Source organism: Rana temporaria, chromosome 4 (genome assembly GCF_905171775.1).
Source record: "Rana temporaria chromosome 4, aRanTem1.1, whole genome shotgun sequence".
Lineage (NCBI taxonomy): Eukaryota > Metazoa > Chordata > Amphibia > Anura > Ranidae > Rana > Rana temporaria.
Window position 1 is genome coordinate 170,094,222 of NC_053492.1, and position 12,746 is coordinate 170,106,967.

Genomic DNA, 12,746 nt, shown 5'->3' on the forward strand with positions numbered 1-12,746 from the left:
CTTATCCCTTCTTGTACGGAGAAGATGATAGCTGAGGAGGATCACTCCAAGCTTGTCTCTAGATACAATTTTTCCCTACTAACATCCTCTTCTGCCAGAATGGAGAGGGTGGCAGTGCAGTGGAAAGCTGATGTTCCATCCATGTCGGATGAGTCCTGGGCTGAGGCCCTGGATTCGTTGCTGCCATTGATGTTGTCGGCAAGAGACAAACTGATACAGTTCAACTATTTGCACAGGATTTATTCTACCCTGCACCGATTACATAAAATGGGAAGGCTGGATACACCAGAGTGTTATAGATGTAGGGGTGCAGTGGGAGACATTTCTATATGGTGTGGCTATGCCCCCATGTGGTGAGATTCTAGAAGGCAATTCTTCAGAACCTAGAGGATGCACTGGCCCTCCCGAATATCTATTCTCCGGCCAGGTGCCTATTGGGGGATCTGGAGGAAGAAGGGTTGTCTGAATCAAGAGATGCTGCTCAAAATACTGTTCTGTTATGCCAAAAAGGCAATAGCTCTCAGATGGAGGGACCCGGCTCCTCCTTCACTGCAGTATTGGATAGACCTAGTGAACCAGGTGGCGCCAATATATAAACTGACCTACACTGCTAGAGGTTGCCCCAAGAAATTCGAGAAAATTTGGGCAGGTTGGCTGAAATACACTTCCGAGAATGTTGTGGTGGGATAAGAGGTAGATGTGGTACTGGGATTAGACTGATGGGATGTGAGCAGTTACCCGGTCAACGGGAACCCAATCTAGGTTAGAGACTCCTTGCATGATGTGAGATGAGCAGATAATGGAAATTATATTGCAATTGGTTATAGGATGAAGTCTGGATTTTAGTGACATGCTGTTATGAACGTACGATGAAACATGTATTCTATGCATTTTAGTTTGAGTTTTGTACTGTTGAGTTTATACATCATTTATGTAAATTTTAATAGATATGTGATGTAATACCTTTTACCTTTTTTCTTTATTATCTTTGTTTTTTTTTGAAAAATTCAATAAATTTACCCTTAAAAAAAATCAAAAAGAATCTGATCAGATAAAACCAAGACCATTATTCATAATCTGGTCATACATGAATCGAAAATCAGCCTGTTCAGCAGGGACAAGACAAATTTTGATCCATGTTTGGGCACCCTGGTAAATGGACAAGTTGATCGATCAATCACCTTAAGAAATGGTAATGCGCACATGGAGATAGAGGGCTGCCAGGTCAATCGAGGCCATCCAGTCTCCCACTTTTACCACCAAGATGATGGTTTTCAGTGACTCCACTTTGAAGGGAGGAACCTTTGAGAAGGAATTAAGAAACTTTAGATCTATAACTGGTCTGAAGGCTCCCGATGACCTTGTGACCAGAAACAGGAGGAGAATATACTCCTTCTCCGCATTCCCATTCCAGAAGGATAGCGTATACCTTAAATAATTCCATTATATAGACACTCAAACACTGCCGATTCGTGGGGCACCTTGGTACCTGGATTTTTACAAAGGCAGTTTGAGGAGGTCTCTCGCCAAATTCTAAACAATATCCTCTTTGGATCATATCCAAAATCCATGCGTCTTCCACTTCTTCCACCCAAGTCACCTCAAAAAGAGCCAGTTTTTAGATGGACAAAATCATTGGTGTTGTCCCCTTTCTTGCAGAATAAGGCCCGACTTGCTCCTTGAGACCCCCTGGATCTCTGCTTCCAGAGTCTTATCAAAGAAGAAGCTTGCCATCAAAGGGGCACTGAGCATAGGCTGTGTTTGGAGGCATTATCTGCTGCCCAATGTTTCAACCATAAGGCTCTTTGAACCGTCACCAAGTGGGCCAAAAATCGAGCTGTATTTATGACCTGATCAACTGCCATTTCAGCCACAAAGTCAACCACGATCTTGATGGAACTGTAGGGGTGATAAAACCCTGCCCCTCTTTACTTCTTCCTAAATATTGGACCCCAAATCTGACACCCATAGTCTAATGCCGCGTACACAACGTCATTTTTTGTGATGAAATAAAACAACGTTTTTAAAAACGTCATTTAAAATGATCGTGTGTGGGCTTCACATCGTTTTTTGTCTTCTAAAAAACATGCTTCAATTTTTTATGTCGTTTTTCAAAATGTCGTTTTTTGTGTCATAAAAAATGATCGTGTGTGGGCTAAAACGACGTTTTAAACAACGTTTTAAACCCGCGCATGCTCAGAAGCAAGTTATGAGACGGGAGCTTGAATGGAACAGAGTGCCGTTGTACGTGTTGTACGTAACCGCGCTTTGCTAGAGCATTTGCAGAAAATGATGGTGTGTGGGCAACGTCGTTTTTTATGATGAAGTTAGAAAAACTTTGTTTTTTTTCATGATGAAAAACGTTGTTTTATTTCATCACAAAAAATGACCGTGTGTACGCGGCATAAGGGCTGCTGCTAATGAGGTTAAGGCTATGGCCGGCCTACACCCTGATTTTGCCACTGTGTACATTCTCTTCAAATAAGTATCAATCTTCCTACCCATGGGAACCTTCAGCAGAAGCATTATGTGGTGGGACAATCTCTGCAAGGATGCGTCCTTGGCACTGAATGATAAAAACTTTGCCCCTCTGTTGTGAATATTGAATCTCTTATCTGGCTTTGGTCACTCTTCCTGCACAATTCTTGAATCTCAAAAATTAGAAGAAAGAAAGAAATTTACTTTTTGAGTTCGGGGGAATATATGCATTGCTTTTTTGGTGGAGAGGCATCTTCCTGCCACTTCATGACCTCCTTCACTGCATCCACCAAGACAGGCACCAGAGAAAAGTCAAATGTATGGGTCACTGGTTCATCATCCAATCCTGATGAATAATCATTACTGTCTTTAAGTGGCAAAAATTCTGTGCCAGTCGTAGGCTCCGAATCATCCAGGGATGACCTGTCCACTTGCTCCCTACGAGAAGAGTTCTTTGACGCACTCTTCAAACTTCTTTCACAGTGGTTGTATTATATTTTTCGACCTTCTGTGTGTCTGATACAGAGTCGCATGCCACATCCTTAAGACAGGATGCACACAGTTGATACCCAAGCAACGCCTGATCCGAGCAAGCCCAACAAGCGGCCTTATCTGCGGAATCATCTGAAGACGATATTCTTCTCCTGTAGCAAGATTTTCTGCCCTTGACTGCCTTGTTGTGGTACGATTCCCCCTGGCTTGGGTGAGATTGACTGCCATGGGCCACCACTGGTGAAAACTATTCAGGGTGAGCTCTGACCAAATGTCTGCTCTTCTTTGTGACCTTACTGTAGCGTGTCCTCCAATGTGTAACTTCATGCTTGGATCCAAGACTCGCGGGCAAAGCCTTCACGGCACTCTGCAGACAATTAGTCTGCACTGGATGGGGCTTCCCCTCTGTACAAAGAAGAAATGTGCTCTCTTTTAATCCCCCCCCCCCAAAAAAAAATTGTCCGAAATGAGGACAAAAAACAAAACAAAACGCTGACTGGGAGGAGACAGTCATCCTTTTTAGTCTAATGAAGAAATTGTCTTGAAGGGGTCAGAGCTGACCCATTGTAGGCTGACATGAGGGGTCCAGAATATATATATAAGTGTGTGTGTGTGTGTGTATGTATGTGTGTATATATATATATATATATACACACACACACACACATACACATATACATATACATACATACACACACACACACCCTCAAACAATATATATATATATATATATATATATATATATATATACACATACACATATATATCCCCATTTGGGTCAGTGCTTTAAGGCTAGAGCTCAGCTATAAATAGGATGGAATGTCAAACACAATGCAAATATTAATATTTGTATTGGGAAAATGCTTTTTTAACCTAATTCACCTTAACACAATGTGAAGCTCTACTTGTACACTGGTGAAGCTGAAATAAAAAGTCAAAGGGATTCTCCCACGCACACAATCTCTTCCAAGAGCTGCATGTGGGTGTAAAAATGCAATCCAAAGTTATTATTCAATGCTGTGACAATGCAGCCCTACTGCTAGCAGTGCCTGTGGTTTAGGTTACTGTGGGTGTAGCCTATAATTCTGAATGTCAAGCAAGAGGATTACAAATAAACCTTACCTCGAACTCTGTTTCGCTCACTAGAGCCTGCTTGAGACCCAGGCTGTGATCCACCTTGTGAGCTAGGCTGAGAGCTGGGGGTGCTGGAACTGGAGGAGCTGCCACTGCTAGTCCTTTGGATTGGATTTTCTATGACGGTTTCTGTTCTTCTCAGATCAGGGTTACTAAAGAATGCAATAGTCATATATTCAATCCTTCAAAAAAGGCATTCATCATTTTAAACCTAGTCCAAATAATGGATTTACAGCTTTTGAAGGTAATAATGTCAAGGGTAACCATAAGAGCACCCTAGAGCTAGACAAAGAAGCCCAAGCTTAAAGGAGAAGTGCAGTCAAAACTTGTTTGGCTGTACTTCTCCGGTGGATCACAAAAGTGTAGTTCGGTCCACTCTCCTGTGACCCATTTTCACAGAGCCGGTCCAGGTTGTGGAAAGATCGCGACAGTATAGTCGAGATCCACCCACAACCCTGGACCGGCACCTGGCTTATCCTCTCAGCAAGTCACTGGGAGGATGAGCCAGCCGCACTATCCCCCTACACAGCTCAGCGCTCCAGTGAGCGGGGGAGGCAGAGCAAACAGCAGTGACCGACAGTCACCAGTTCTCTGCTCACAGTGCTCTGAGAACCGAGTGATCAGTAGTGTTTCATCGCTTGGTTCTCAGTCTTAGAACAGGTGGGGGCCAGATGCAGAATCAGACCGATGCTGCACCCACCTTGCCAAGTCTGATTAAGTGTTATGAGCTTCCAACATTAAAAAAGCTCATGGAAAAAGCGCACATCACATGAATTGAAGCCTGAGATACAGGGCCAGAGGGCACTATCATTATTAGATTTTAGGTACAAATACTATAGTCCTCTTTTGGTGGGAGTGTCATGCAATACATGGTGTCTTAGGTTATAGTCCACTAAATCAGACCTACAGTAAAAGAGGAAATTAGGATTAAACTGTTGTTGAGTACTCTATTCTTCTATTGCTCTCAAATTCCTCTATTCATCAACTATCCTTATTGTAAGTTAGGGGATGCTTGTATACATATAGAGACATTAAATCGGTATCAAACCAAAAGCAAATCCATATTATATTGCAGTTTACCAATTCTTACATGCAATAATTGCATTCTTTCCTTTTTTAGGCTCTCTTTTATTATCACCTGATGATCCTGCCAATAAGTCTGTTTTTCAAAAGAATAAGCTGTCCTTCAGATGTAGCAGTTTGAGTGCAAAGACAAACCACTTACCACTGATATGGGTGCTTACAGTGATCAGCTTTTATTTATGTAATACCACTATTCTAATAGGAAAAAAGGGCTTATAAAGCTGTAACTGCTTCAAAAGTATTAACTGGAATTTGACTTTGTTTAGTATATCTAAATCTGCTATTACTTCTAACGATACTCTACACCCAGACAGACAATGCTGCTATCCAAAGGTGTCTCTGTGCTTCTATACACTCTAACACAGGAGGCGTGTTATTGGCCAGATCACCAGGTGAAAACAGAATGAATAAAGCATAAAAAATAAAGCGAATGTGGCCACCACATCTAATGATTGATAAACTGCAATATATTACATTTTTGGTTTTGGGTTTATTATCGCTTTAAAATAGCACTTTTTTTAACTCTGTTTTCCTGAGTATATGCAAATAAATACAGTTACATTAGAATATTCTGAATACAGGAGAACACATCCAAAATGTCACATTGGCAAATAACAGGGGTATAAGAAAGTAATGTAGACATGGATAAAATGCATCTACAGTGGATACATTCAGAAATTTGGCAGGGAACAGATAGCATAATGCCAGTTAAAGCGGGGGTTCTGCGGGTTTTCGTTTTTTTTTTTAGATCCTTCTGTCGCTCTTACCTTTCTTAATCAGCAACTCCGGTGTCCCAATCTTCTAGCCGCCAGCATTGGTTTTGTCCCGCAAACAATAGTTTATAAAATTCATAGATGGACGTTTCCATCTTGATTGTGGGCACTCTGAAGCCCACCAGGATGTCCTTCCGGGATACGGTGAATGCTGACGTCCCAGCATTCACCGCTCTATCCTGCACAGTACAGCGCGTCTCCTGGGAGTCTCGACACATCACTCCCAGAAGACATAGCGCTCAGCCGGGGAAATCAATAGGCACGCCCACTCCCACAGGGAAAGGAACCCGGAAGCCGCATTAAATCCAGGATAAACAAGGTAAAGAATGACATTTAAAAAAAAGACGACGGATTATACATTAACACTGGCTGCTGCTATTTATCATGCCAACTTGATATTTAGGATGAACCTCCGCTTTAACACATAGCCAAACTGTAAATAATACAATAGCACAACCTCCAGAGAAAAAGGGTAATTGTCATGCTCACCCATGTTCTAAGCATAACAAACTGGAGGGCCTGTGCCTGAAAAAACTCATCAACCAAGTCCCGTTTGTGCTTATTAAACCATGCAGTGACCATGGTTTAGATATATCCATCATGGCAATACACAAAAAAGGGAACTATGGTGCAGAATCCACAATCAAGAAAAAGTCTAGTGTTGTGTATCTACCCAGGGTCCCGAAATGTTATAAAACGTCCCCGGGTGCCTCCTGCCTCATATGACAGCTTATACAGAGGCAGTGGAGTGCTATTACTTTCCTAGCATAATATACCATGAGCCTCAAGAACTGTTTGGACGTGGCACAGATGTCTAGGTACTCAAATACACCCAATAAATACCATTTAGGGTTGCATAAATTTGGGAAATCTAAGGGGTCAGCTACAAAGGCTGTAATACTCGACCAAAAAGGTCTAACTCTATCAGTGGGAAGGGGGTGGGAAGGGCATGAATTCAACAGTTCCTGCAGGTTTTTGTCAGTCGTGTCAGGAAGATCTACTAACCAGCGTGTTTAAAGTTTAGACAAATAAGGGGAAGGTTTACCGATTAGAAGAAGAGAATATGTAGAAATAAGTCCTGAATGAGTCGAGCACAAGTCTTTTCAAGTTTAGGATTTGAAAGTTGCATCTCTCAGAGCCAGAACTGTGTCTCTGCAGCATGCCTCGATTGTAAATATCTAAAGTGCCAGTGAGCAGAGATCCCCAGTTCCTGGCACAGGGTCAGAAAGGTTTTGAACGTACCCTGGCGATATAGTTGATGTAGGCAAGGCCACAACAGACCATCCTATAATGTGTAAAAATGGATAATCTAGGGTTGTACAAAAGGGGCTGGTTAGGAAAGAGTAAATGAGAGCTGTCAGAAAATAAAGAGAGGCACTGATTATATATCCATAGATACATCATCTTAATGTGACATTGCCTAGAGTAGTAGGGAGAATACATCTATATATAGGATTAAAAAAGATCTTATAAGAGGAAACCACAGCGGCCTCCGTTGCCATGGCAGCGGTATAAAACTGTTGGATTGGCCACCAGTGAATATATACCCACTGGGCAACATAATAGCTGTCTTGGGGGACCATAAAAAGGTGGACAATATCAAATCAATATCCCTGAATAACTTTATGGGAACATAGACTGAGGAGTTAGACACGATAATTAAAAATTCTGAAAGGAAAATCATCTCAAACGCGCAGCAGAATTCCCTTACCACAAATGGCGCCTGAGAGCCAAGCCAAAGCCAATAAAAAAAAACCCACACCATAATCCCCCTCCACCAAATTATTTGGACCAGTGCACAAAGAATGGTCCATATAGACATGGATGAGCAAGTTTGGCGTGGAGGAACTTGACTATCCTGCACAGAGTCCTAACCTCAAACCGATTGAACACCTCTGGGATGAACTAGAGCGGAGACTGTGAGCCAGGACTTCTCGACCAACATCAGTGACTGACCTCACAAATTTGCTTCTGGAAGAATGGTCAAACTTTCCCAGAGACACACTCCTAAACCTTGTGGACAGCCTTCCCAGAAAAGTTGAAGCTGTTATAAGTGCAAAGAGTGGGCCAACTCAATAATGAACCCTATGGACTAAAACTGGGATTCTTATGTTTATTAACTGTGTTTTACCTTGCTCTTATGGGCTGTGTGCTTAGTCGATTTCCCAGATTGCCATTGGTAGGGCAATTTTTACGTGCCAGTGCAGGGGAAATGGAAGTGGTCCTTTGAGGCACCTGTAATTGACATATAAAGGGATAATGTTATTACCTTATTGAGAATTAAAAGTTTTCTTAATAACAGAGATGGAATTCACTTAGGAAAAAAATGCCATTGTAGCAAGAGAGATTAATAGAATATCCTGCATAGCAACAACTTAAAATCATCTGAAAACTAAATACGCTCCTACACCTTGCAGTAAGAAAAGCATCTACATTATCAAATAGGAGCCATAATCAGCTCAGAAAGGACAAATACAACAGCAGCATTCTGAAGAAGTGTTAAGCAAGATGCAACACTGTTTTTGAAAACATAGACCACTAAAAAAAATCACCATGTCTGTGGAAAGGGCCTTCACCCAACTTGGTCTCAGAATACAATTTGGACATTGCCTCACAATCATTGATGTCTGCCTAATTTGCAGCTGTCTATATACAATAGGCTTTGTTTTTCTTCACACAGACAAGTATATATGGTGGCAGTCTAAACATTAGTAAAACCAGTGGGTTGGAAAAAAAATACTCCTGCTAAGCTATTGTGCCTCCCCGCCATCAGAGCCAACAGCTCCTGCTGTTGTGAGAGCCAATGAGACTAGAGAGACCCAGGAGAGATCCTGCTCTCATGCACATCACTGGATCAACATGAGGCTCAGGTAAGTATTATGGGGGGCTGGGAGGGAGCTGCACCCAGAAGGTTTTTACCTTAATGTATAGAATATATTATGGTAAAAGCCTTGAGCCTTTAGAACCTCGTTAAACAATGGTAATATTACAGGGGACAATACAAATGCAAATGAAAGTCCCAAACCAGATTATGGACCTTTGGTGGAAGATCTTCCTCTTGACGTAACCAAGAACTTCGGTCAAATTTTTCAATGCGAGGAGGGAGGGGAGGATTCTCAGAGGTTGGATCAGAGTTTTGTCTTGGCATCTCGGGTCGATGAGATATGATCCCTTCCTGGAATGCAGACATTCCTTTTGCAGACTGCTCATGTAATGACTGGGATGCAGATAAAGAAGGTCCAGGGGTTTTCACGGACACCAACATTGGAAGTTGCTACAGAGAAAAGAGAATTGAATAAAAAAAAAAAAATACACATTTTTCTGCACAAAGCAAATAAATATAACTGGAAATATTTACAGGCTTTTTTTATTCTCATTAGGTCAATTGTACCAGAAAGTAAAATGTCAGTGAGTGAGCATTGACAGATATAAGCACTAGCACTAGGAATGGGTGAACACTAGCTTCTCGCTCTTCCTCTTCCCCCCCAGCATTAATTTATTGTCACGCAACTCTTTCAGCCTGAAGCAAGGCAAAATAATGCTCCGATACCGAAGGTCTCATCAAAAAATTCTAATGCCACGTACACGCGACCGTTTTTCATGACGAGAAAATGCAATTTTTTTAATTGGTCATTAAAAATGATCGTGTGTAGGCTCCAGAGCATTTTCCTTGACGTGAAAAATGGGCATTAAAAATTTAGAACATGCTCCAATTTTTCTCATTGTTTTTCACGTCGTGAAAAACGATCGTGTGTAGGCTTTAACGACGGGAAAAAAACGTGCATGCTCAGAAGCAAGTTATAAGACGGGAGCACTCGTTTTGGTAAAACTAGCGTTTGTAATGGAGATAGCACATTCGTCACGCTGTAACAGACTGAAAAGCACAAAGACTGAAAAGCGCGAATCGTCTCTCACCAAACTTTTACTAACACGAAATTAGCAAAAGCAGCCCAAAGGGTGGCGTCATCCGAATGGAACTTCCCCTTTATAGTGCCGTCGTACGTCACAGCGCTTTGCTCGAGCATTTTTTTTTCACGATCGTGTGTATGCAAGGCAGGCTTGACAAGAATCACATCGAGAAAAACGTTGTTTTTTCCATGACATTAAAAATGGTTGTGTGTACGCGGCATAAGAAACATACGTAGAGTGTAGATGCACCAATACATTAGTATCTATCCCAATAATGAAAAACATATTTTATTAGGGAGTCTGCATTTAACATTTTGAGGCCAATTAATAGCATATCTATATCCTGGTGAATTTAGCCATAATGCACCAGGACATACTGTAAATACATACTCTACTTCAATCCTGTTGTCTCTACACATTCAGGTGAGCAAGCACATTTACAGGCATACTCCAATCTACATACTAGTGTGCAAAATATTGTGCCATCACAGAAGCATGCGTTTATGTGTCTACATTTATATCTACTTTCATGTCCACAGTAAAGTGACAGAAAGTGAAACAGGTTTGCAACATTGTACCTAAAACTATTCTTAAAGCCCGTACACATGATTGGACAAACTTTTATGCTTTTTCATCAGACAAAACTTTCCGACAACAAATGTCCTACGTCGGCTAATCTGATTGTGTATACACAAGTCCAGCTGACTAAAGTCCAAAGTACAAACATGCATGCTCAGAACCAATGGGTGGCGGTAAAGAACAGAAAAACCCATGTAGTGCGTCTATTACGTCACTACGTTCGTGTTTGTTGTCTGAAAGAGTCCTACCGTGTATGCATACCAAGATCACGGACAACGCCCTTTGGAGCAAAATCCACGGAAAAGTCAGTGGGAAGTCCGATCATGTGTATGAGGCTTAATAGCGTATTTAGGGTCTCCATCCTATCACTGCAACAGTGTCAGGAAATACCCTTTCCTTTTAACCACTACTCGACGGCCGTACGACTTTATACGGCCGCGGGGTGGTTCTGAATCTCTAACAGGCCATAAAAACACGGCCTGCGCCCGCATCCAGCGGCGCGGGCACACGCGTGTGCTCGCCGCATCGCTGAGATGCCGATGCGAGTGCCTGGCGGCCGTGATGTCCGCCAGGGACTCGGGATCGGCGGCTACAGGGACAAGACGTGGAGCTCTGTGTGTAAACACAGAGATCCATGTCCTGTGAGGGGAGAGAGGAGACCGATCTGTGTCCCTTGTACATAGGGACATAGATCGGTCACCTCCCCCAGTCACCCCCCCTCCACCTACAGTTAGAACACAATTTAGGGTACACATTTAACCCCTTCCTCACCCCCTAGTGTTAACCCCTTCAATGCCAGTCACATTTATACAGTAATTAGTGCATATTTATAGCACTGATCGCTGTATAAATGTGAATGGCGCCAAAAATGTGTCAAAAGTGTCCGCCATAATGTCGCAGTCACGAAAAAAATGCTGATCGCCGCCATTAGTAGTAAAAAAAAATAATAAAAAATAATAATAATTCTGTCCCCTATTTTGTAAGCGCAATAACTTTTGCGCAAACCAGACGGTTCTTGCGATTTTTTATATTTTTTTTCCCAAAAAATATGTAGAAGAATACGTATCGCCTAGACTGAGGAAAAAAATGTTTTAAAAAAAAAATTGGGCTATTATAAATATTGTTTTTTTTTCAAAATTGTCGCTCTATTTTTGTTTATAGCGCAAAAAATAAAAACCGCAGAGGCGATCAAATACCACCAAAAGAAAGCTCTATTTGTGGGGAAAAAAGGACGTCAATTTTGTTTGGGAGCCACGTCGCACGACCGCGCAATTGTCAGTTAAAGTGACGCAGTACCACAAGCTGAAATTTCACCTGGTCAGGAAGGGGTATATGTGCCCAGTAAGGAAGTGGTTAAAATATACATGTTCTGAATGTCTCCCCTTTTTCCTGCACTTTGGGTACTACTTTAAAATATATATTACTCCTTCTACATAGAACTGAATTAAGGATGTCTACATTACAATGTTCCCCTACGAGAGACATTTCTCCAGCCTCCTGACCTCAATATCATTGAGCCACTCTGGGGAGATCTCAAATGGGCAGTTCATGCAAGACAGCCAAAGAATTTACAGGAACTGGAGGCTTTTTGCCAAGAGGAATGGGCAGCTTTACCATCTGAGAAGATAAAGAGCCTCATCCACAAATACTACAAAAGACTTCAAGCTGTCATTGACCTCAAAGGAGGCAATACACTGTATTAAGAACTGGTGTATGTAAACTTTTGATCGGGGTCATTGGGGTAGTTTATATTGCCATTATGATTTAAAAAGCGTAAACGCAGTTGATTAATAATAAATGGCTTTAGCCAAACACTAACCACGTGTGAAAGAAGAGTTTTTGTGTCATCATTCATATTCTCTGAAAAATGGCAAACAAATGATAAATTCTGCCAAAGTATGTAAACTTATGAGCACAACTGTACATAAGATCTGCTTGAAACTGAATATAAATAGCTTATAGTGCTTGGATATCAGCACATGATTTTGGTGTAGAGAGCCGTGCACTACTCAGAGATCCCTCTTATGTGATCTGTCCTGCTAACACTAAGGCCCCATACACACGATAGAATCCATCCGCTGAAAAATCCCAGCGAATGGGTTTCAGCGGATAGATCCTATGGTGTGTACACTCCAGCGGATCTGTTTCCGCGGATATTTATCCCCTGGGATGGATTTCCAGCGGATAAATATTCGATGACATGCTATCAAATCTATCCGCTGGAATCCATCCCAACGGATGGATCCGCTGGTCTGTACAGACTCAAAGGGATCCCCCGCATGCGTGGAATTCCTTATA

The 12,746-nt window shown here is 41.9% G+C and overlaps 1 protein-coding gene across 25 annotated transcripts in view; it reads right to left on the bottom strand.

The window, feature by feature from the left end:
• The window catches only part of TNIK (TRAF2 and NCK interacting kinase), a 392,046-nt gene that overhangs the window by 60,782 nt on the left and 318,518 nt on the right, over positions 1-12,746 (bottom strand). For 16 of the 25 annotated variants that reach the window (XM_040349342.1, XM_040349345.1, XM_040349341.1 and 13 more), the window contains 3 exons: positions 8,986-9,234; positions 8,092-8,195; positions 4,093-4,256 (listed from right to left, as the gene is read on the bottom strand). In XM_040349342.1, coding sequence (XP_040205276.1) covers positions 4,093-4,256; positions 8,092-8,195; positions 8,986-9,234 — 517 coding nt within the window. The remainder of the gene's footprint in view (positions 1-4,092; positions 4,257-8,091; positions 8,196-8,985; positions 9,235-12,746) is intronic. The other 9 variants (XM_040349354.1, XM_040349350.1, XM_040349349.1 and 6 more) reach the window with 1 other exon arrangement.